General features: G+C 36.8%; 1 protein-coding gene across 2 annotated transcripts; it reads right to left on the reverse strand.

Annotated features, from left to right (window-relative positions):
• On the reverse strand, positions 1-26,681 carry tie1 (tyrosine kinase with immunoglobulin-like and EGF-like domains 1). 2 transcript variants are annotated; one of them, XM_056460100.1, is made up of 23 exons: positions 26,430-26,681; positions 23,958-24,251; positions 22,559-22,669; positions 19,898-20,053; positions 19,673-19,804; positions 19,450-19,590; positions 17,391-17,519; positions 17,155-17,300; positions 16,869-17,013; positions 16,449-16,607; positions 13,594-13,731; positions 13,140-13,424; positions 12,704-12,994; positions 12,426-12,616; positions 10,406-10,616; positions 10,210-10,320; positions 8,536-8,726; positions 8,172-8,285; positions 7,910-7,980; positions 5,170-5,210; positions 4,971-5,067; positions 4,793-4,892; positions 1-2,759 (listed from the first exon to the last, which is right to left on the reverse strand). In XM_056460100.1, the coding sequence occupies exons 1-23, from the start codon at positions 26,470-26,472 to the stop codon at positions 2,688-2,690; spliced, it is 3,369 nt and encodes a 1,122-aa protein (XP_056316075.1). In that variant the 5' UTR covers positions 26,473-26,681; the 3' UTR covers positions 1-2,687. The 2 variants fall into 2 exon arrangements, with proteins under 2 accessions (XP_056316075.1, XP_056316076.1); XM_056460101.1 differs by lacking the exon at positions 13,140-13,424.

Consider the following 26,681-nt stretch of genomic DNA (forward strand, 5'->3'; position numbering starts at 1 on the left):
TTTGCCAAGCAACAATAAAAAGTTTAATAGGTAAATAAAGTGAATGCAACACTTGACAGTGGAGTTTAAGGGGGAGTTTTTTCAGGTTTTGTGTGAAGGAAACTAAGCTGCTGTATTGACTGACAGCTCTTGAGCCTGTGGCAGAGCTGGAGGAAATGCGCTTGACAGATCAGCAAGCTGCAGCAGGGAAAGGGTCTGACCTCAAGCCCACTACTTGAAGAAAACGAAAGAAAGAGCCAGTACTTTCTGCTCCATATCAGTGGAGAGTTTCTGCTCATCTCCAAAGGCCTCTGTGATGAGTCCTGTCACCACGTTGATGCTTTATTTATCAAAGTAAACACATTCGCTAACGTTCTCTAAACTCTTATTAGTTGGCTAAATAATGTAAAAAGCAACATAGATGTAAAATATTCATACATTTAGTCATTTAGCAGATGCTTTTCCCAAAGCGACAACTGAAGAGGAATTCCTATTCAGTGTTTTTTGTATGGTCTGATAAACAATATCAACATTATGCATACTGACCTTGTACTGACTTAATGTGATAGTTTATCCACAAAAAATAAACATTTCAGCAGTACAACATTAAAGAAGTTTAGCTGAAACTGTGGCTCTTTATGATTCCTAAAACGTAAGTCAATAGTTACAGGCACTTTGTGAGTGTACATATACAGCGAAAACTAAATTAACAATCGTGGCTACTGATGGTTCATTGAGGCATTTGTAATTTCAATGATTCACACGCATTAGAAAGCTTCCACATTCTATACAGTCATGACACACTTATTAAAGGGGTGGTCCATTATATTTTAAACTTTAGTTGATGTGTAATGTAGCTGTGTGAACAAAAACAACATCCCTGAATGTCATACGCTCAATGCAAAGGGAGACATTGGCTTTTACAGAGTTAGCTTAGCAAAGCCTACAGCGAATGAAGTTTGGGGACTACAATAAAATACATCCGGGTTAGTGAGATCACCAATTCTCCAGGTTATCCGCATACACTCCTTGCAGAAAAGGGGCATGGCCAGAGGCGCTGTAATGTTATAGCACTGAAAGCTAAAACGCCATCCAAATGCTGCTGTTTCCACAGAGCTTGTTCTGTTTCTGGTTTTGGGCTCCCAAAGGACACGACACAAAGAGAGAAGTGCTTACAATTTAATTTTAATCATTTGACATATGACAGCTTCCAGAATCTCTCCCAGTTTAGTGCTGGATTCGGCTAAAAACTCCTGAAAGAAGGAGAAGCTCCAACCAAAATAGACGAAGCTGCGTATTGTGAGCCACAACCTGTAAGTATTTTAATTTGATAAAACTTATCTATTACATGCATAGTTTCTAGCGTTAACGGTATGTTGTAGCAAGGACCTAAACAAGGATGTAAACAATGGAAAATGATGTTTGGCAGCGTTAACAATTTGGTTAATAATTCATATTTATCTATCAAACCACTGTAAACACCCACAATCTTCACCAGCGCTGCAGTGTCTCTCTATGCAGATGCTTTCCCTGCGTTATACATCTCAAATAATGAGCTCACAAAAGATACTTGAAGGTTTCATATTACTTACACATGCTTATAACCTGATATATGAAAGACACTTGTCAGATTTCATTTTAGAGAGCAGGCATGAGGTTCAGCTGTGTCCTCTTCATTTTCTGTCTAATACAGGCTCACACTGACATGGCTGCTAAACTGACGAGCAGTATTTACACAGCAGAGGCACAGCGCGTGCTAGTGGATGGACTTGATGCTTCCTGGTGACTTGGAGCCGATCCATGAATCACATCACATTATGTTAGTTGACCAATCAGAGCCTCTTGAGGGCAGGCTTTCGGAGGAACTAGGAAATATGGCAGTCGTTTTCATGTTAACATTGTAGCTGTATATAATCAAGGTAAGATATATGAAAAAATAACGTGATTTTTTTTTACAAATTAAGCATAAGCAACGCACACATTGCTTTGCATCCACAACCAAGCCTTAAAATACACTCTGGCCCACCCCTTTAAGGAAAACAAGGTTATAAACATTGTTCCTTTTCTTGCACAGACAATTGCTTCGTTTCACAAAATCTCAATGAGCATAGGGTATTCATTTTGTCCTGCATATAGTGGTTGACTTGCATTTTCTGGGCCACCAAAGACAGATTCAGAAAATGTTCAACTAAAGAAAACATCTTACTAACTGAAAAAATCACACACACACACAGTACATCTTGGATCTTCTGAGTATGAGTAAACTAACAGCAAATCTTCATTTTATGAGCAGAACAGATGAGCTTCAGTAAGGATAATACATTGTTTTCTCAAGTGCTACATTGAATAATACTGGCGCCTTTGTCCATGGTATGAACTGCATTTGATTTATTTACATTTCAAAAACCTCCCAGTAAAAAGATGTCAATGCAAAGTCCCCACAGACCCGATGTGCTACAATGGTAGCTTATATTGTAGGTTCCACTTCCTCTTGAGTAATCCAAGGTCAACATGCCCTGAGATATCAATCCTGCCTGAATCTGAAGTGTCCTTTCACAGTCTGTTCTCTATAGCCATGTGGCCTTGGTGGAGTGTCTCTTTGAGCGATGATGGAACCTGGCCACAGGGAAGTGACAGTAACGCAGAGCCCTACTGCGATTAGCCTCCCTTGTGCTATGACCCCTTCTTGGGTCTGGGGGGGCTGGTAGTCAGGCCTCTTCAGCAGTAGCATCTATTCCAGCATAAGTGAAGTTCTCGAAGAGAGCCATGTTGACATAGGCCTAGAACACAAAAAAAGAAGTGGTGGTTTGGTCTGAACAGCCAGGGAGAACTGAATAAATAACCTTAATTGGTGCTCATATGCAATATGTTTATGCTACATGAGAAACATTGAAAAATTATCTAATTAAATCTATCTAAAACTAGCACTGAGGAAAGACAACTGTGACATCACCTTGCAAAGCCTAGCAAAACCTTCCATTGTCTGGTCTGGGGCAAAAAAGCACAACTCAGCAAAACGACATCATTCAAGAGTTCACACTTAGCTGATGATTGATTATAAAGGGTGTTTGGCATGCTGTCTTGGGAGAGAGCCCTGAGCTTATAAGATCCTCAAGTTCTGGGCTTCTCTTCCGTTAGCAGGGTGAGAGGGGAGTTTGAGCTCAGGTAGATCTCGAGAACTCCTCTGCTTTTTTATGGCTAATGAAATATTATAGGGATAGCTATGGAGAGATATACTGCCTACTAAGAGCTCGCCTATGGTGCCAATTTGGTATGGTCAATTTACTTATGTTGCGTGTTTTTGGACTGTGGGAGGTAACCAAAGAACCCGGGGGAAGCCTACGCGAGCATGGGGAGAGCAAGCAAACTCTGCACAGAAACGTTGACTGGTCAAGTAAGGACTTTAACTGGTGACATTCTTGCAGTGAGATGACAGTGCTAATCACGGGCTGCTGTGTCGCCCAATTTATTAAAAGGAGGGAGGGGTGGGAGGGGGAATTCTGATGTGAAGAATCTGAGGTAAGAAACTCTGATTATTTACAGTGAGTTAGGAATCATCTGATTGGTGAATCAGGTGTTTAGCTAATGCGGGTAATTAGCTATAGTTAATCATAAGCACATGATCCTCTCGAAATTAGTTTAGAAATAGACCACAAAAATGGTCAAAAATGCTAATTGATTTGATGTCAAAACCTTGACATTTATTTGACGTCCACACATTGGTGCCCTTTTGACCACCAAAATAATGACACAAAAAGTATTATAATAAAATAAATAAAAAAGTAAATTTATCTGACGGCTTCAATTTCAAATTGCAAATTTACACTGGATTTTGTATCTTAACACTATCTTGAGGTCAAATCGACATCAAAATGACATCCAACATTGATGTCAAAAAACATGTAAGTATTCTATTACAGGACAGTCTGGCAATCAATTTTTCACATCTATCCTGTAATTGATTTTTCACGTGCTTTTTAACACCGATATTAGATGTCAGTTTGATGTCAATTTGACATGAAGGGGGTATATGCAAAGCTAGTGTTTTGCCAATGATAAACTTTCGGTGAAAGTTTAATGTGACAATTTTAAATTTTATACGGTTCCTTTTACAGCATCGATATTGTAGTGTAATTACAATACATGCAGAGCTGTGGCCCTCCAGGAACTGAGTTTTAAACCACTGGTGTAACCACTAGCGCCGTCAGGATCAGCAGGCAAGCACAGAAACCCCATTGAAAATACTGGGTTAAAATAAATTGTCATATTTTAAAGACATGGTGGTGGGAAACAGAATTTAATGCAGTGCTTCTTGTCTGGTCTGAGACGCACTTTATATCCTAAATCTATCCGGCAGTGAAGATCACTGACTTCAAGAAATCAGACCTTAAACATGGCAATTTTATCTCTGTAAGCGCTGAGGCTGGCTGACTGAAATTAAATGTGTGCATATACCCCATTGACATCAATCAATTTGCATTACTGATGTAGTTTTGACATCTTCCCTCTGGGTAGAAGAACACTATATAGACAATAGCCAACAGATCATTTACATGTACAATCTGCACTTTCTTGCTGACACGTTGTGATATTTGCTGAATTGTCGCAGTTTAACTTGCAAACATAATCTTAATCATTAATTATAAAGATATATGGAAAAACAGATTTTTGTGAAATTTTGACCACTGTATAAGATTATGTCCCTGGTTTCTTTTTCAGAAATCTGTTCACCTTACTATAACAATACAGCAACCATGCCCCCAAAAAGGGTTTTAAGTACAGTATGTGAAACATCAATCTGTTTTTCGCTTACCTTCCGTGCCTCTTGCATCCTATTGAGCTGGACAGATATTTGTGAAAATGGCGGTCGCTCATAAGGTCTATCTCGCCAGCACTGCCTCATAAGTTCATACCTGTGGGTAATTGTAGATATATCAGTGACTATAAATGCAATTATTACTACAGCTTCAGTTGATCAATCCTCTGCTTACACTTCATCATCACAGTTTCTGGGCTGCTCCATTCTGTATCCCTGAGGAAGCTTCTCATAGAGCTCAGCACAGGTCATCCCACAGTATGGCGTCCCACCTGGAGGAGAACAAACTCATCTAATTCACCTGGCTGAAACATGTTTAATATGCAAAGAGGAAGCAGACAACAATTCATTAAAACGGGTACTAACAGTCTTACCTAAACTCACTATTTCCCACAGAAGAACTCCAAAAGACCATCTGAAATCCCAAAGGCAGACATATCAATTAAAGAATAATCAGCATAATTTTGATGAAGCTACAATATATAAAAGTGCATCCAAAATGCATACTGCATATAGTAAATACTACATTTCTGCCAACCAAAGGAAATTGCACATTTGGTTGAAATTAAATTAATGATTATAATAGGATTTGTGACATCTGTTCTGTTCTATGACAAAGACTCCTGCTTCAATTTCATCCCGTTTCAGAGAAATAATTTAACGTTAACAGATTACTTTAAAATAACCAACAATAACACATTCGGAAACATGCGCTCTGGAATATTTTGAAAGTTTTTATGCCTAACAAGACTGCATTTATTAGGTCAAAATTTATTAGGATTATAAGATTTCATTTTAAAATATATTACATTTCATTTTTGTATAATTTATATATAGCCTCTTAATGCCTCATTTACACTATGAGCGACTCACAGCAGTGTCATGCGATCGTTCATTTCAACAGAAAGTAAGTGACTTCCGAAGAATCTCTTCCGTCAACGCGGAATGTCAAACGACGTGAGAAAGTTGAGAATCCTTAAACTTTATGCAAATGAAGAGCAGCTTTCTTGAGCGACAGCCAAAAGGAGCACCAGTAGAGCTCACATGATCCTCTTTTAGCTCGCTCAGAGGCCGGTTGTATTCTCCGTGCTGTAGACCTACACAGACCTGTTTTTGCAGCAGGTTGCCACTCAGAGCGACAGGCAGCTACAAAGTCGCTGCTAGTGTGAACGAGGCATAACCCTTCACCCTTGTGTATTACTCCACCCACATACAGTGACAAGCAGAGGACACTCTACAGTTTGACAAATATTGCTGCTGTTGGACAACATAATGTACTTTTGAGGCTTTTTTAGAGAATGTAGTTGCTTAGATTGCAACTATGCAGTTTATTTATAAGGATAGGGCCTATTTTAAAATATTTATAATTTCGGAGCATCGGATTCAGTGCTTCGGCCACCATCAGCCCGAGCAGACCAAAGAAAGTGATGGTTGACGTTCTGCCACAAGATGGTGACAGAGACCTCATAATAAGTCCTTTAAGGAGAAAAACAGCATTTTCTCAACGCAAGTTTTAAACTACAGCTGAACAAATCATAAATCAGGTAAGTGACATTCTGTATCGATCTCTCTCTTTTGTATTTTATAGTGCTGTATTTACACCACAGAAACTGCTTGTGTTTGCTTCGGCTTTTTCAGGGTTAATTATTGTGATCTCCCGATTGCAACAGAGAAATACTGGGAAATCTCTGTAGATTGATGGAACGTCATGCCATTCAGCCTTATAATCCTAAAATGTGAGCAAAAGTTACCTGTTTTGTCATCACTTTAGACATTACCCTAGAGAATCATTCAAATACTAGTTCTAAAGTGACATTTGTGAACTGGCAATGGTTTCTACTGTTCTGACGGTCTGCTGCAGAAGTGGCGGAAGAAAGTAGAACCTCGTACAAAAGGATTTTTCGACTTTATACACAAGATTATGCAGTCGAACTGTTGTATAAACGCAATATCACGCTCATAGCAGTTTATCAGCACTGGTGGGGGGCACTAAGGCACTTGACCTGTGAACCAATGCATGCCTCCCAAGAGTGTTTATATATATATATATATATATATATATATATATATATATATATTTCTTTAAATGTATATTAATTAATGTATAATGGAAAGCTGAATTAATACAGTCTTTTTGTTATTCAATCATTTGGAAATCTTTTTCTAATTCTCCAATGCTGAGTTGAATTTCACTTTTTTTTCAACTTTTTTGTTATTATTATAATAATCTTGAATACTGATACTCTTGATATTTTATAAACAAAAGTTTAAAAGCAAGCTTAAACACACTTTTCTTGAGTTTTTCTAGAGGTCAGTGGGCTTGACAAATCACCTGTAGAAAACACACTATTTCATCTCTCTGACACTTGAACGGACTCTTGCACCAGAACATTTTGAACATTTGCACCACACACTTTCTTACAATCACTCTATATCTCTAAAAACAAACTGTGCATTTATGAAGTGTGCTTGACACTTGGTGACCGGGCTTGACAAACCACCTGTAGAAAATCTTCTCTGTGTAAAAAAAACACCCCTTCTCCTTACTCTAGCATGCAATTCTGTCGGGACTAACAGTTCCTTTGTATAATTAGCACTTCTTGTGTTTATTGCCTGAATGCCTCGCTTTTGACAAAAGTGTCTGCTAAATAACTAAATGTAAAAACAATCCACAGGCTCTGTGGGAAATCAGGTAAAGTCAATCTAATGAAGTGAACTATGCTTGTATTTTTTGTTGGTCATGTTGTTTTGAAAATGTTCAGTGCGCAGTGTTCTTGGGTAGGTAAAAATAGGTCATTTTGACACAGGCACTGTGGTCTTGAAGAACATGTTTCTCTAAATTTGTGCTTCCTGGTTTTATGTTATCAGTTCCTTCCTGCTTATTTATCAGTTGCCCATTACAAATTGAGAAGGATGTTGGCATGTTGTTTTGGACTGAAACATGGGGATGGCACAGTACTTGGTGTATTACTCTTTTCACAGAAAATAAATTACTTTATCTCACATTTTGTTCAATTCAAAAATAAAAGTTTAAAATTCAGTTAAAATGCCACCAGATAGCAATGTTAACCCTATAAAAACACACAACAGCAGAAATCTACTGAATGCACTTACACATCACTCTTTGTGGTGTAGACACTGTAGTTTAGAGACTCAATAGCCATCCATCGCACAGGCAGTCTTCCCTGAGACAGAGAGACAGCAACTTTCAACCAACTGTATGAGTAACTTTAATTTTAGTCCAATGATTTGATATTCAACTGTATTCAACTTTTTTTACTTATATAGTTCACATATATAATATATAAATGACTTGCATTTGAAATTCTGAGTATGAAGGAAAAAAAATTAGGTTTATCATAGTCAAAGTCCTCACCATGGTCTTTTTGACATACACTTCCTCACCACGCGAGAGGCCAAAATCAGCAATTTTTGCAACTAGGTTATCTCCGACAAGTACATTTCTGGCAGCCAAATCTCTGTGAATGAACTGTTGAAATGTAAACAAGACAATCAGACACAGTTTAGCAATATAATAATAGCATTCAAGTTCCATATAATGTACAATGCTATCATTAAACTACAAAATACAAAATATTCAGATTAAATTTGATTACATTTATAATAAAATGTGTATTTTAATTAATTATATCAAAATTACTTGATCACTATGGCATAGAGTTGTGCCTGCCTACATTGGTTTCTAAAATATACGCTTTTATGAATTGAAAAAGCTATACCTGTTTGTCACTCAGGTAATGCATGCCAGTTGCTACATCAGCAGCAAACTGCAAGAGTTGCTGGGAAGTGAGTGTTGAAGCAGTGCCATGCTCCTTGGCGAAGGCTGGATCTGTCTCTAGGACTCGACTCTTTCTTAGGAAGTCCAAAAGATTTCCGTAAGGTGCATATTCAATGGCAATGTAAAGGTAACCTGTGGATAAAAGATGTTGTCACATCTGTACTACTAAACAATTCTCTATGAAAAAACTAAACAAAACAAAAAACATGAGTGATAAGAAATGTGAAGCTTTAATAACTCTTGTGCTCTCTTATAAGGACATTGTGTTAGATTCGTCATTTAATTTAAATCAAAAACAAAAATGTTCGCATTGAAACCCATCAAAATAGTATATTTAAAGGGACAGTTTACACCAGACATGAGAATGTACTCAGTATTTACTCAACCCTCAAGTGGTTCCAAACCTTTGTTTTTTTCTTCTGTTAGAAGACCTGTAACCATTGACATCCATAGTAGAAAAAACAAATACTATGGAAGTCAATGGCTACATGTTTTCAGCTGTTTTCAAACTATCTTTTTGTAGAAGAAAGAAAGCCAAACAGATTTGAAACAAGTAAAATATGAGTAAATGATGACAGAATTTTCAGTTTTGGGTGAACTCAGGGATATCGCGGGGCCTTAAAAAGCATTACATTTACTGAAATATTGTGTTGGAGGTCCTAAATTTTTTTTTAAACAAGTCTTAATTTCCCTTTAATCATGTATAGCTACCCAATCTGGCTAATTTCAATAAAACTTTCAACTTTTTATTTAAAAAGATAAATCTGAACTCTGTTTATAATAATGGTTTTATTATTTTTCTTACAATAACATTTGTTTAAAAGTGCTCTATGCATTTACTGCTGAGGACACTGACCTGGACAGATTGTTGTACATAGATTTAGTTTATTATAGTTTTTAAAACATTTAAAACATTTCTCTTTTTTATTTTAAAGAAAGTTTATGTTGGAAAAAAAGTGTATGGATACAAATAGAGCTTGCTTGTTTTTACAGAATATTTAAAATAGTTTGCTAAGAAATATTAAAATATAATTTTTTATTATTAATTCATTATTGTATTATTAAATGTATTAAATATATATATATATATATATATATATATATATATATATATATATATATATATATATATATATATATATATATATATATATATATATATATATATTTATTTATTTATTATATATATTTTTTTTGATAGGTCAAATAAAAATCTCTCAAGTCTTAGCCTTTAGCCCTTTATGAGTCTAAAATTTCATTCATAATGGTCTTAAAAATTTTACTTGGTGAAACCTGCTGAAACCCTGGAACTATCCCTTTAATTCCAGTGGAATTTATAAATCATGAATTACTTTCAAATATGATTTAATTGTTGATGAAAATAGGCTTTCATTCTAATAGGTTTCAGTTAATGCTTGTTTGTCACCTATATTAAAGGTTTGGCCTTTGGAGAAAATATTCTCTTTTTTTGTTTACTACTTCTAAACACTGCATGTCGATTTAATAAAAAGGGTATGATTATAATTATGTGAATGTGTAGTTATGATTATCAGAATGTGTTACAAATTGTTTAAAATGTGTATTTCTAAATCTTGCCAGTAGGTGGCGCAATCACCTCTGTTCTCGCAGGCTCCGATGAGATTTATTATATTTGTATGTTGTCCCAATTTGCACAGCACTTCCAATTCCCCGGCAAAGTCTCGATGATCATTCTCTGAGGCGAACTCTGCAGGTGCACAAAACACATACAAACTCACAATCGTGTAAAAACAAACCTTGGCTAACAATGCTGTGCTGGCTTGCTGTGTTACCCTTGAGCATTTTAATTGCAGCGCTCATTTTTATCCCGTCTTTTTTGACCATGGCCTTGATGACCTGACCGAAGTTCCCTTCTCCGATGACATCCTCAAACTTAATGTCCTCCCATTCCAAGATGGGATAGGTAAGGGGCTCTGGGGAAGGCTTTGGTCGTCGGGTCAGTGTGAGAGTCCCCGAGTTGAACTGGAGGATAGTCTCTTCTCCCTGCAAATCATTTTTGGTTGACATTTAGCATTTATGTAATACTATCATTTAAACATTTGGAAGTATAAGATAGATCTCTATTTTAATATATTTTAAAAGGTAATTTATTCCTGGAATGGTATAGCTCAGGGGTGCTCAACCCTGTTCCTGGAGATCTACCTTCCTGCAGAGTTCAACTCCAACCCTGATCAAACACACCTGAACCACATAATAAGGATCTGAACAGCACTTAATAATTACAGACAGGTGTGTTTGATATGCAGAAAGGTAGATCTCCAGGAACAGGGTTGCTCATGCCTGGTATAGCTGAATTTTCAGCTGCCATTACTCCATACTCCAGTATCACATGATCCTTTACTCTTTTACATATAGAATATTATCATCACCATTGAAAATAGTCGTTCCCTTTAACAATGGTAGAAACACTGATGCATTGTCTTTAAAAGTACTAATTTCTTTGTGTGGATGAACTTACAAAGCAGTAAAAGGACACCTATTTTACCCCTTTTCCAAGATGTAAGACAAGCTTTTGGTGTCTCCAGAATGTGTCTGTAAAGTTTTAGCCATCAGATAATTTATTATAGCCTCCAAAATCTGCCCATTTTGCTGTCTGAAATCATTGTAACTAATTTTGCAGCCTGTGGCTTTAAATCTGAATGAGCTGCTTTTTCCCCGCCCACTGCTCCGACATGTGTGTTTGCTTCTCATTAAGCATTACGTCAAACAGCACAGTGACAGAGACAGACTCAAATGAAGCTGAAATACAGCTCATTAGTCAAAAATACCAAGTAAGTTTATTCAATGTATTTGTGATGGAGTTTATTCAAGCCTTTCTGAAATGATGACTCTCACACAAATGCCATTTGCAGCACAAACTCACACACATATGTGCACGTTTACTGCCACCATGCGGCCGTAGTGATTATAGCAGTTAAGCATTATGCTTAATTCACACTAGTAGCGATTTTGTAGCTGCCTGTCACTCTGGGTGGCGACCTGCTGCAAACAGGTCTGTGTAGGTCTACAGTACGGAGAATACAATCGAACTCTGAGCGAACTGAGAGAGGATCACGTGAGCTCTACTGGTGCTCCTATTAGCTGTCGCTCAAGAAAATTGCTTTTCATTTGAAGGATTTTCAACTTTGTCGAGTCGCTCGACACGCCTACCTGGTCGCCAATGGTCACTGTTGCTTGCATAGATGGAAGTTGCCGGAAGTAGCTTGCTCTTCAAGTTCTATGTTATTCAATTCAATTTAATTCAATTCAATTCAATTCACCTTTATTTGTATAGCACTTTTACAATATAGATTGTGTCAAAGCAGCTTCACATAAAAGGTCATAGTAAATTGGAACAGTGTAGTTCAGTTTTCAGTGTTTAAGTTCAGTTCAGTTTAGCTCTATAATGTTATTATAGAAACATGGTGCCTGTAAATCAATTCTGTGGGCGGAGAAAACAGCACTCCTAAAATCGCTGGGATTTGGGTCCTATTTTAACGTAAAAAGAGACTTATTGTGTTTACAGAATATCTCTCCAATAAGACTGTGGACACACTATACATACATACAGACAGTTCTGTCCAAACAGTTTATAAAAGTTGATTGTCATCATAGGTGCCCTTTAAGCTCTGCAAAATTATCAAAATATACTGTAAAATGCTGGGTTGTTTCAACTCAAATTAGTGTCAAATGTGACCCAGCTGTTGAGTTAAAAATATAATTTAACCTAGCAGTTGGGTTTGTCCATATGTAACCCAAATTTTAAAACACCCAGCGTTTTTTAGGGTATAAAGTAATGACATGTCTACTCACAGATCCAGACTGATAGGTGAACGTCCGTCTTCTTTTAAGGACAGATTTACGAATGTAGAAGAGAGCCAGAAGAGCCAGCAGAATGGTCACACAGGTCACAGCCACTGACCCAACCACAGCAAAAAGAAGTTGATGATCCTCAGCCAACGGCCGCCCCACTTGCTGAGTGGTGGGAATAAAGCTGGATAATCCTGATAATGGGAAATTAAGGAATGTTATTTTTTCAATAAGAAAACAAACTTATGTCTTTATTTCAGTATGTTTTCCTAGTCACCCACCTTCTCCAGGTGTCTGAACTTGTACAAAGCTGCTCCACTCTCCAGGTACCTTAGAGAAAGCTCTCACTCTGAACTGGTACAATGTGCTCCCATTGAGGGATGTTACATCTTTTGTGGTTTTGTTGCCATTGTCTGTGTCTACCCAAGGGTGCAAACTGCTCTGGCCCACTGGCTGGTACTCAATGCTGTATTTCACAATGCCTCCATTGGGATCTTCAGGTGGCTGCCAGCGAAGCCTGACTGCACTAATGGACAGGGCATCGGCCTGGACGTTTCGTGGAGAAGAAGGGCCTGGAGAGGGATCATACACAATTTTACTATTCCAGTTTAATTTAACAGTATAATATGCATATTTGTTTCATTACATCCTCTCTAACATTAATGTCCTGTTCTATCCTTCTTTTGCCTACTTGGGGACATAGAAGATTTCTGTTACCCTGCTTATAGATGTGAATATGGTGGGGCCTCGAAGGGGGCCCATGGCTGCCACAGTTTACCAGCCGGACGACTGCTTGGTAGTTCTTGTGATATTCCAGATTGTAGAGCTTGACGGAGAGCACATTAAGGAAGGTGGTTTCCTCCCAGAGCTTCTCTCCATATGGTCCATAGAGCTGCACTAAAAAGCCACTGGCCTCACGGAACCTGCCAATCAGAGACCACCTGAGAGTGACATTACGGCCCTCCAGTGAGCTGGAATCAATCTCCGGTCTGGCAGTGGGCTCTAGCGACACAGAATACGCAATCAGAAAGAGGTCGCTGAAGGGGGGCTTTTTGGCACAGGTGGGGGGCCATCTTATTCTTATAGTGGTCCTGTAAATGCTAAACTCATCTCTAAATATGCTATTTTCTTACAACTAATTAATTTTAGGTGTATTTTGACTGATTCTCACCTGGACAGTCAGTTTCCATAATGGCCTCTGGACCCAAAGGACCCTCTCCTCCTTCTCCTGGACGAGCAAGTTGTACACGTACATGGTATTTGGTTGAGGGCTTCAGGTTCGGTAATGTGATTTGATCACTGCCATACACTTATTTAAAAAACAAAAGAAAATCCTTATGAATTTTAGATGTGTAGCAGGACAAAGACTTTATTTGTTTTGACAACTGCATTTGCATGAACTTAATTTTAAACTTTTAATGAATCACCACTCTTTGAACCATCTCTTTAAGTGAGGTTTATTAATAAACTAATTTCGAGAGGCTCACGTACTTATGATTTATCACAGCCGGTCTCGTATTAGGCTAATCAGTATCATCCAATCATATGAGCCATAAGCTACTATAAATAACCACAGTTTTCAGTCCACTTTATCTTCGTTTAGAAGAAACCCCCTTTCCTCCCCATTCTCCTCCTTCACCTTAGATCGGGTGGCACGGAGGTCCAGTGGTTAGCACTGTTAGCCCCACAGCAAGAACACTGCCAACCCTGGTCCTGCCAGGTCGGTAGGTGTTTCTGTGAGGAGTTTGTATGTTCTCCCCGTGTCCGCGTGGGTTTTCCCCGGGTTCTCCGGTTTCCTCCCTCCATCCAAAAAATATACATCATGCATAACAATGAAACATTTGTCTAGCCCCCCTTTTTTTTTTTCCTCACGTGTTCCCTTAGCTACTGCAGACGGGGAGTTCTGAGATCCACCGAGCTCAGGCTCCCCTCTCGCTCTGCAAACGGGAGGAAGCCCCGGGCTCGAGGATCCCTTGAGCTCGAGGCTCTCTCCCGGGACAGCATTCCAAACAAGCTATTGATGAATCATCAGCTAAGTGTGAACTCTTGAACCTGATGGAGGGTTTTGAGTCCTTGAATGATTCTATGTTGTCAGGCCCTTAATGCCCTGGCCACAATACAAATTTTTGGACATGGAAACTTCTTGGGGCATGGAATGGTCTGCTGGCTAAACAATATGTCAAAGAGATTTTTAAATCTCACCTCCATAAAAGATTTGACCAGATCTCGAAAGAGGCTGGAGACGTTGAGACTGAGTGGTTATTCATGTGGTCAAAAGAAGCTGTGGCTATATGGCAGTGGTGGCAAACCACTAACCCGGTGATAGACACCAAAAATAAGAGATGCAGTCAAGCTGAAAACGAGTCCTGGATTGTGGGACTCCTAAGGCAGCTTATGGGCAATGGAAGGCGTTGTATGCTGCAGCTTTCTGGCCTAAGAAAAGGTTGGGAAGATCATGGGAGATGACTATTTGGTTGGCCTCAAAGAGTTTCTGGCAAACCATCTGGCAACCTCAGGAAATGGACAGTTGGAAACTTTTGACCTCAACCGGTGAAGTTTATGGATGGTGAAAATAAATACTTTGAAGAGCTCCTCAATCCCACTGACACACCATCTACTAAAGAAGCAGAGGTTGGGGACATAGGGGTAAACTTGCCTATTACCCAAACTGATGTCACTGACAGAGTCGGCAATTTCAAATGTAGAAAAGCAGCATGGATGGATCTTATCTGCACTGAGTACCTCAAGTCTCTGGATGGGGCAAGCTGTCTTGTCTGACATGTCTCTACAACATCAAGTGGAGGTCAGGGCAAGGGAACTGAGGTAGTGTCCTCATTTTTATAAAGGGTGTCTGGTTGGTGTGTTCCAACTATAGGGAATTTTTCAGGAAAAGCTTATGACAGGATAATGAATAGGAGAACTATGGACTCTCGGCATGCCTGGGAATATCTTGGGATCCCTTGCAAAATCTGGAGATAGTGTCTGAGGAGAGGAATGTCTGGGGTTCCCTGTTGTGACTGCTGCTCCCTTAATCCCACCCCACCCCAAATATTTTGGCATATGTTTTACACAGTGCATGCTCTTTCAGCCACAACCCAGTATTGGGAAACACCTATTCACTACATCCAATTTAGTTCTATTCAATCCCACACAAACATGGGGAGAGCATGCAAATTCCACACAGAAAAGCTAACTGGCCCAGCTGGAACTCGAAACAGAATCCTTCTTGCTGTGAGGAGACAATGCTAACCACTGAGCCACCGTGCCGCAGCTATAGATGTTAACCTCTAAAACAGCTTGAATCATATTTGATACACAGGTTTCTAACAATTGTATCACATGAATGTGATCAATAATTTCTTTGAAATTCTGTTGTATATGATTTAATACTTGTATTCTGCCCTCTGGTGGATATTCATTACACTGCAGGGACTTTCTGTGTGGAGTTTGCATGTTCTCCTCGTGTTGGTGAGAGTTTCCTCCGGGTACTCTGGTTTCCCCCACAGTTCAAAGACATGTGCTATAGGTGAAATGAATAAGCTAAATTGGCCGCATGTGTGTGCGAGAGTATGAGTGTTTCCCAGCACTGGGTTGTGGCGACCCCTGATAAATAAAGGGACTAAGCCGAAGGAAAATGAATGAATATAATTTTCAGTGAATGTTGACTTTATATGTAAACATAAATGTTAATTGAATTCATACGTTTTTGCTCTCTTGTTAATTGTAGCCAATAAAATTAATGTAATTTGCAAGTAATAGGGCTTCCTGCATTTTTCCCAAAAATTTTTAATTATCATATTTATTTAAAAACACAGGCAGTTCTGAAAACCTCTGTTTAATAAAAAAAAAAATCATATTTTGTTTGTCACCCTGCCGTACCAATTATTTACCAACCGTGACTTCAAAATTGATATACTGTATACTATTTAATACCGTAGACATGCATGACTTATTTTGGATATTGGGTATATTGTTATGATATTGTAAAGAACCAAATGTAGACATTTCACAGTGTCAGTCCCTCACCTATGATGGAGGACCATGAGTCTTCTGTATTCACTGGCTTGTAAAGCAGCTTAGTGGAAACAATGGGACCATCTCCAGCATAACTGTCCACTGGCTTTACAACCAGTTGTCTGCTACTTCTCAACAGCAGTTTGGGGGCAGCGGTTGGATAGGGTGGCTCTAGAAAAATCACATGTGAAATATGTGGAACATACTACAGTATATATGGACTCGTAAAGTGAAATCTATATGTATAATCCATTTGTTCATACTTCCACACTTTAAACATTTGTTCACAGGTGCTCACATGAGTTTCACATGTAAGCCATGTTTAACAGGTTCATATATTTCACATTTGAATGTGATTTTAACATGTGATTGCACATCTGAAGCTAATATGAAGCTCATGTGGATTTCAACAAACCAATATTAAAATCTTACCTTTCACAGTTAAGGTAAACTTGAAAGAATCCTGCCCACCATTGGTGGAGACTCGACATTCCCACAAACCATTATGCTCTGGAGACAGACGTGGGATCTCAAAGTGAGCTGTGCTTTTTTTGGAGTCCAAAATAGTGTGGAACGCCTAAGTAATCAACAGTAGAGAATCAAAAAGCCTGTCACCACATTAGATCTGTAGACACAACAATATTTTAAAGCTTTACACTTTTATAAACATTCCCTCTTTCACCTTATATGCAGCTTCTTAAACGTATTAGTCTTTCACCTTCAGAACGGTGCTTTCCAGCTTGCGTAGCTCGATGCTCAAATGGCTAGGCAGTGGATGGCCTGTTGCAGAACATGTGATCTTGTGGCTTGAGTTCAAGTTTCCCTCCAGGTTACTGGCCATGTCCAAAATCTCTGGTGCGCGATCTGAAAGAGGGATAAGGTTAGACACCGGCGCCAAGAGGAACAAACACTGCAGATTTTAGAGCAGATGGAAAAGTAGTCTTGAAGACTGACCTGATTTTTCACAGTATTGCCCTCTCCAGCCAGTAGAACATTGGCAGCCACTGAATCGATTGCATTTGCCTTTGTTCTTGCAGTTGCAACTTAAGAGACAGTCAGCACCATACATTCCTTCAAGACAGGCTATCAAAATAATAATGATAATAATTAATTATATATTTCTTGTAGTTATCTTTTTTATAGATAAGTATTTTAAGTATACTTGGCTTGTTCACTCTATCGATTGACTATTAAGTACTTTTATAACATCATTTACATACCATGTTGTTGCATAAGTTTACTTGTTCTAGTCTAATCTAGCAACGATTTAGCTGTTTACTGTTTGTTTGGATCTGAACTAGGATGTCAGTTTTATTGGAATTCAAAAGAGTAGATTTACAAAGAAAACATTAGTTCTTTATAACACTGTTATAAAGTTTTTCTCTAAAGTACTTTTCACATAAGTATACTACCATTACTACACAGATACTATACTTACTACTTAATACTATTACTATTAGTATACTTACCCAACCCCCCCCCCCCCCCCCCCCACTAGGACTAAAAGAATTTGTCATGAATACAAGCATTTTACAAGGATTTAATAAGGCATGTTTTAGTTTCTGAGCACTTGTTTCAAGAAATTTAAGTCAACTGTAATTGTTCGGAAATGTTTAAAGGTTTAAAGATGCTGGTTTCATATCTACACTGTAAAAAAATGTAAGTCAGTACAACAACAACAACAACAACAAAAAAAACCCATAATTCTTATTTCCTTACGCCTTTTCTTGTCCATTCTACTTTTGAAAACATTTAACAAACATGAGCTGCACTGACCTAAAATTATAGTTTATTATAGGAATACAAAGTATTACTATAACAGGAAGGCATGCTTCTCATGTGAAGCATTACAAAGCATTTTCCCTCTTTGTCCTGCCATGTTTTGATCCTTGTCTTGTTTACCGTGACTGTTGTTTTACTGCCTGTCCTGTTTCTGATTCTGTGTATAATAAATGTTTTGTTAACATTTGTCTCTGTTTTAGTTTTTTTTTCATTGAACTATGTTTGTTTGTTCTGATAATGTATTATTTCTTAATACCAATTTCCAAAAGAGTTTTTTGTTCACTCGACTTCAGAAATTTTAGGTCAGTGCAACTGATGTTTTCATATATGTCAGCACCGATGGTGTAGTGGTTAGTGCGTCAACACATGACACTCCTGAGTTTGCGACTGATTTCTGCCTTTGCTGAGTCCTAAGCTGACCCTTTCTCCTCTCCCCATGCTTTCCTGTCTACACTCTCTACTGTCCTATCAATTAATGGTGAAAAAAATGTTAAGAAGGTTGAGTACATGGAAGGAAATAAGGATTGTGGATTCCAGTTCTGCAGGCTAAAAAATGTACAGTTGGCACATCTTGAAAAGTTTTGTTACAGTAGTTCTCCTCTCCAGAAAACTAATAATCTTATGTTAACTAAACTAAGTGTTTTTGTATTACTGACAAATAATTTTAGGTCAGCGCAGCTGATGTTTTCAAAAGTTGAGTGCAAAGGAAATAAGGATTATGTTTTTTTTTGTACTGACAACATTTTTTACAGTGTAACAACTGCAACTTTACCTTTAAACGTCTGACTTTTTATTTTCCAATTACGATATGTATTGTAAACGTGACTCACATAATCTCACATTATTTACTATAATTACACTTTTTTATTTTTGCTTGCACCATTGTTTTTACATTACACAACATGAATTTCATTTAATTGCAATTTTATTTTTCCAAATGTTACATGCGAGTCTATTTGTTGTTTTTTTTTCCGTTTTTTTTTTGTTTTTTTAAACTCGCATGTTTTATTTTTTACTCTGAGGTGGAAAGTGTCTTTGAAAAAGACAAGAAAAATGAACAGAGCAGCAAGAAATGTTTATTTTGGTCAGACTGATGGAAGCTGAATTGTTACTGGCAGATTCCAGCAGCACCTGTTTAAACTTTACTTCAGAACTCAATCCTTTCTATAGGGTCCAGATGACACCATGTAGGGAACAGTTATTAAATAAAGTGATCTCATGTTCAGCTTACGTTTACGACAGCGATCTCCATGCCAGCCACTGGCACAAGAACACCCATAAGGATCTGTAAGACAAAAACTCAAGCCCTGGCATCCATTCTCCGGCTTACAGGATTCCTGGCAGTTTCGACCAAACATTCCTTCCCGACAGGCTGCAAAATCAGAAAAATATTCGTACATGTATGGTCTCCACAGACATAAATGATCAGTTTCAAGAGAATGGGTTCCATTTACCTGTCTCACAGCGCATTCCCATAAACCCTGGAGGACAAACACAATCTCCATTTTTGTCATGGCACACACCTCCATTCAAGCATTCGGGACAGTCCTTGTCACAGTCGGAGCCCCATTTGTTCTTTGGACAATCTGGAAAATGAACAGATAAAACATTAGGCACTATAATATACAATCTAAAGTCATGAATGTTTTGAAATATAGGTATGACACTAAAAATGATACCACGAACGATGAGGCGCATCCAAGCGCTATAAAGAGCACTGTCTCCAACATAGCTGGCACTGTAAATCCCTGCATAGCTTTCATCAACTTTCTTCAGATCCAAAACTGCTGTGTGGTTTTCAACATCAGCAATAGGAGTCATATAATAGTAGTTGCCTAAAATAAATCACAACGTAGCTTGTTTGTCAACCGATCATTTTTTTGGGTAACACTTTACAGTAACAGTACATTAATCATGATTAGGGCCAGACGGAATCTGCAGACATTTTTTGCCATTTCTGTGCAGAATTTTAGTAAAAATTAGCGGATTAATACGGAATGATTGTGGGAATATCGTAACTAAAACCTTAATATATGAAATAAAAAATAATACATTTTTAACTTGTATTTAGTGTTTACAATGCAAATACAATTAGACCCATTTTATTTGGTAAGTCTCTCATATAATATATCAACTAAAAGACAGAAAATATTACTTTACAAACTATTGTAAATAAATTAAATACATATTTTCATATTAGTCAATAATATTACTGAAAGTAATTTAAAAACTGATTAAATTTGAATTTACACACAAGTAAACACACAGAATCAAGGCTAAAAATCTGCAGAATTCTGCGCACACAGATTCCGTGTAGGCCTAATAATGATGTATTATATGTAAACTAAACATTACTATATTATGAATGAATGATTAAGGCATACGCTAAACTAATTTTAACTACAGCATGATTCACAATTCATGTGTAAATAATGGCTACCTTATTGTTAGTACATTTTTTTAAATCAATGTATTAATTAACATGTAACTTTAAGCTAAATGTAACCAACATGAACTTATGAGCTGTTAATGTATAATTATGTCATGACTTTACTTGGAGGGGCACATCACCATTAACTCATCCTTAACTACTCATGAACTCCTGTGTTTAAACTGTTGATGTTGATGTTGACAGAACACTTTTCTATAGTTATTCAGTGTACACGCACTAGTTGGATATGCATAAGGACTGAGTAGTTAAGATTGGGTTAACGATGATGTGCCCCTACAAGTAAAGTCATAACTTAATTATATATTTACAGCTCTTGAGTTCATGATGGTTAAATTTAGCATAAACTAATGTGGTAATTAATACATCAATTAACAAACAATGTAACACCGCCAGTCCAACACCACCCAAACCCGCTCCGAGCTTGGATCGAACCGACAACTTTGCATATGGGAGTCGGTTGCTCCACCAAGAAGGCTAAAGAACATAGCATCTAGCGTCTGTTGCTAGAGCCCCTTTTTCGAGAGGTCAGAGGAGTGAGGTTTACCTGCATAGCACTTCACTAGCTGGCCTTTGTTACACTCACCCCCTAAACCTCACGCCCATCCGGGTCACGGCACCAATTTGTAACAGATTTTTGTTTCTTGTCACAAAGAATTCCCAGACACCACTGGCTTTGGTGGATTACGTCTGCAGTTTATTAAAGACAGGACAGTAATAATCACCACACAGACACACTCTCAGTTCACTGTCCTGTCTTTAATAAACTGCAGGTATGGAACTGCAACAAAATAATAACCACTATACGATCCAATTTCTATGTGATGCTAGATTGAAATAATTTTCTCTATTTTGAATGTATGAGATTATATGTAGAAATATATAAATGTTACTTATTTTTATATAATATTATTAAATTATGTATATTATTATTATGTTATGCAAGTTTGTGTGTATATGTGATGTCTGATATGTGTTCGAAGAAAACAAAATGTTGGATGTAAAAACTGTTTATTGGTAAACGAGAACGGATTTGGACTTGAGTGAGACAGAACAGAGAACCGAGAGTGTGTCTGTGTGGTGATTATCACTGTCCTGTCTTTAATAAACTGCAGTCGTGATCCACCAAAGTGGTGTCAGGGAATTCTTTGTGGCGAGAGACGAAGTTCGCTACAACAATCACGTACTAACAAGTATAAGGTAGCTGTTATTCACACATGAACTCTTGTGACTCATGTTGTAGTTAAAGTTAGTTCATGATTAGAGCATGCATTAAATCATCATTAGTTCGTAATAAAGTAAGGTTCAGTTCACTTTACTTAAAAAAGTGAACCCATTGCCTTAAAAGTGACAAGTTGACTTTACTTAAAAGAAGTGTGTAAATGGAAGTGTTAAGATGAATTTACTTAATTTTTAAAATTATGCACATAGTTCATTTACTTAAGAATTTTAAGGCAGCGGGTTTACTTCCTTTTTCGAAGCAAAATCCTCAAATTGCTTTTTACAGTGCTTAATTTAGAACACTTTATTTTGATGTCTCCCTTTAGACATTCTGTTATTTTGCAACTACATGTCAACATCTGAATAGTACACTGGCTAAACTAAAAATTCTTTAAAAACTTTTAGTTGACACGTAGTTCCAAAATTACTTAGTAAGCAAATTTACATATTGGAGAAAAGACTGATTGCTTCCAATTTATTTACTTTACTTTTCTTTTTGTATAGTCACTGTGATAATACAAATTAGCGTATAAAGACGATCAGTGCACAGTGCATAAATGCATCATTTGAGACACAACTACTGTCTGAAGGGAACCCTCAAAATCTCCTGCATGTTTTGTGGGAATGTGTCTTTCAAAATCAGAACGTATAAGATTAAAACTTTACTGACCGTTGAATTTCCAAGCAATGTCTCGTCTTTCTGTTCCAAGGACGTCCATAATTAGATGCACGTTTTCTCCTTTACTGACCGTCATAGAGACCCTCACTGGTTTAAAATGACCTTACAAGATAAAATAATATTAGTACGCTGATATATAATCACATTTTTTTCAATTCAAATTTGATTAGTCTGACAAATTTTCTGATAAATAAATAATACTTGAATGAAATCAATTTGTTTTGCCAAACTGTTTTTACGGTTTAGTTCCCTTAAGAATAAAAAAATCTGTCATTACTTATTCACCCTGATTCATTCATTCTGCATGACTTGCTTACAGCAGAATACAACATAATTATCACAATGTACTAAGGGTTGCTTCAGCTGGGTCAAGTGGCATTCTGGACCACAACACTCACTTTTGCAAAAAGTTAAAGTTAATTTTTGCCAACAAAGGTTTCATCGGCTCATTCCACTTAAGGTTTTATTTAATGGTGGAAAACGGTATTTATATATTCAATTGTTCTTTATCCTAAATCCTATATTTTCAGTTTCCTCGGTTTTTATTTTACGGTTTCCACTTAAAGTTTTTTTTTTGTGGAATCCTGGATAGTTCTTCTATGTCATCACTGCTAATTGCTTTTTTCTGTGAATTAATTTTTTGGCTACATTTACATGACAATAATGTAAAACGCCTTATAGTCTTGTATACTTTTGTTGTTGTTCTTTGTATTTGTAAAAAAAACTGTTTATGCTATAAACGGGTCGACATTTAAAGTGGATCAAATTGTCAAGAATGAGTGTTGTTGAATAGCTTTAGGACAACTTTGATGAAAGGTTTTGATCCACTTCATATGTTGACTACTCAGCAAGCATTTATTGTTTTTATAAGATGTCTAATAGATGTCTAATAGACATCTAAATATAATCATCTTGGCTAAAACAAGGCTAAATTTGGGCTGTCAGTGAAAATCTAATAGACGCCTTAATATAGGCCAAAACTAGACTAGTCATCAAATAGAGATGAATGACTACAAGTATAAAGTCTGTCTAATCTGTCTATTTGACGACTAGTCTAGTTTTGGGCTATTCTTAGAGGTTTTAGCCAAGCTGTCTATGTTTAGATGTCTATTAAACACAACATTGTTTGCTGGGTACTGTATGGCTGTGCAAATACAGGTCTATAGTTTGTTACTGTTATATTTTGGATTTTGAGTATTTGAGCATGTCTATAGACTGAACTCGTACCACACAGAATCACAAATTTGTGCTTTACACGATACTAAGACAATAATAGTTCAAAACGTGTACACATTTCATGTTCAGGCTCCCAGAACACCATTGAACATATCCTGTTTTTAGTTAAAAGCTGTGTAATAATAAACATGCTTTTTTGCTCATGTCATCATACCTTTGCTGTAGTTGTTAATTAGTGTAACATTGCCAAGCTGGTCTGAGCCTCTTTTCGAGTGACAGTAGAAAATCCCACTGTGGTCAAAGCCTGTAAATCCAGTAGCCACCACTTCTTTCGTCTGTGGCCTCTGTAGATTGAAACTAGGGGTATCTGCACGAAGAACAATACTGTTGTCTTTTTTGATGCTCAGCTGAATGCCATCAGTGTCACGCTCTCCAGAAATGCAGGAGAGGTGGAAATGATTAGCAGATGTGGCCCCATTAGAGGTCATGGTGAGATCCATGACAGCATCTGGAAGAGGACATATTTCATACAGATTAATGCAATCCAATCATCCGGCAACTTTTGGAAAACAACTGCCCAAATGAAAAAAACATGGAGATCAATAGAAAGTAAATATCCTCAGTCATTACAGCCGAACCCCTTCTAAAACTTGTTCTGTATGGATTGCTGCTCATGTACATTAAAATTACAGCAAAAGAACAGCAGAAATGCAGGCACTAGAGAAACATCCACATTCCTGCTTTGACACATTTCCCCCTGGCTCTCTGCCACTCTGTGCCCTTCTCAACACAAGAACAATATCAGGAAACAAAAAAGATCCAAAGCCACCATTCCTCCACCAATGTATAAAATAATAAAAACATATAGGCTAAGAAGCAAGTTTTCACACTTTTTACTCTAGCAATTTTTTTCTCAGAGCAGGTTTATGTTTTAGATCTTCATTATAGACATGCCTTGGCCTCAATAGTTCTTGTTGAATATTTCTGAAGATATTTGTGAAAACCATTCGAGTAAGTAGCTTCAACCAAACCTGACATTTAGCAGTCTATTACAGTATATGTTTTTTAGAAGACTTTTTAAAACAGCAATTTAATTATGGACTATTAAATGAATGTTTCTAACATTTAAATTCCTTTGAACATTCAAATGTTTGGGTAAATTTGCCTTCATTATACCTCCGTTCCCATATCACTGCATTTTTATTCAGTTTATATATTTATTTGTATGTATGTATGTATGTATGTATGTATGTATGTATGTATGTATGTATGTATATATATATGTATATATATATGTATATATATATATATATATATATATTTATTTATATATATTTATTTATATATATTTATTTATATATATTTATTTATTTATTTATTTATTTATATGTATACACTACTGGTCAAAAGTTTGTTATCATTTGTTTTTCATGTTTTTTTTTTAAGGAAATTATTCTGTTTGACAACGCGTCATTTAGTAAATGTAAAAAATGTAATTGTTAAATACTTATTTATTAAATATTTATTTATTACTTATTGTATGTATTTTGAAATGAAATTATTAGTCCAGTCATTATTGCTTTTATTACTATTACCATTAATAATAATAGTATTATTAATAATAAGTAAAATAATAGTGAATTCTGAAGGATCATGTGACTCTACTGTAATGAATTATTAATGAAGCTGAAAATTCATCATTAAAATCAGTGGAATAAATAATTAAATTAATTTATAAACTACTTCTGAACAGTTATTTTATAGTGCAATAACATTTAATTAAATTAAAACATTTAAAAATCCTGCTTACCCTAAACCTTTGGCCGGTAGTGTAAATGTATTTTATACAGTGATGACAGAATTGTCAGAAATACTTGTGTGTGTGTTTTCTAATTCTAGAACTTTAAATAATTGTATTTTTCTAATCCATAATAATAACGCTGAAAGGTTTTTGATCTAGACATTTTAAAAAACTAGCATACAAAATATAAAACCACTCCTGGAAAAAAAAAGTTGCTTAATAACTTTAACTTAATAACTTACAGCTAGATTAACTGACATTAAGCATCCCATACTACAGCTACTTTCCCAGCCAATCTTTTTTTTTTAATTACCAAGATTTATTTTAGAATAGAGGAGAAATAACGACTACACTGTAAAAATACTGGTTGTCTTAAATTTTAAGCTGAATCAAATTACCCTTAAGAGTCCTAAAACAGCTTGTGTTACTTATAACTTTAAGTTAGAACATGATTAACTTAGTTTAACAAGTTACAATGAACTAAAAACATATGCCTTTAACTACCCTGCTGACTAATTGATCATTATTTTTTTTTACAGTGCAACAATGCTTGCGCAACATTTTTGCTGATGGACCACGTACCTTCAAAATATATGCAAAACAGCCCCTTACAACGAAACAGACTGGATTATCATTTTCCTTTTAAACCAACCACGAACATTTACCATTGGTACCCCAAGGAAACCTGGATTTAGTCACTTTGTCAAATATTAATTCATGTCATAGCCTACCATACGTGGCTGTGATGTACTACCATAGTATACGGATTAAAATATCTTTTTTCCTCTAGTTGTTCTTGATGAAGGAAGGACACCCTAAACTATGCAATTATGTGCACACAGAATGACACTCTTTTGAGAAAATTACAGCTAAAATTCTACTTACCAGAAAGGTTAACGAGGAATAAAATGCAGATTAAAGGCAGCATATCTGTAATCTTGTTTTCACTTTCGAGTAATCCGTTAGATTTTATCCAAATACAGGATCTGTCATTCCAGTGGGATCTTCCAGGTCTCCAGCCGCCGCTGCGCTTTATTGCGCATTTCTACGATCGCTATGATTGTTGGCGCACTGATTCAGTCTGCGCGTGGAAATCTGTGCTGCTGACACGCTGAAAACTCCCCGCTCTTCTGCTTA

This window comes from Danio aesculapii, chromosome 6 (genome assembly GCF_903798145.1).
Source record: "Danio aesculapii chromosome 6, fDanAes4.1, whole genome shotgun sequence".
NCBI classification, from domain to species: domain Eukaryota; kingdom Metazoa; phylum Chordata; class Actinopteri; order Cypriniformes; family Danionidae; genus Danio; species Danio aesculapii.

What these genes read in the sequence shown, in the direction of transcription:
- tie1 (XM_056460100.1), bottom strand. Translation starts at nt 26,472, where the DNA reads ATGCTGCCTTTAATCTGCATTTTATTCCTCGTTAACCTTTCTG. An exon ending in GGGAATGCGCTGTGAGACAG is followed by an intron (nt 19,591 to 19,672) that starts GTAAATGGAACC and finishes CTGATTTTGCAG; the next exon opens with CCTGTCGGGAAGGAATGTTT. An exon ending in TATTCACATCTATAAGCAGG is followed by an intron (nt 12,995 to 13,139) that starts GTAACAGAAATC and finishes ATCCCTCTCCAG; the next exon opens with GCCCTTCTTCTCCACGAAAC.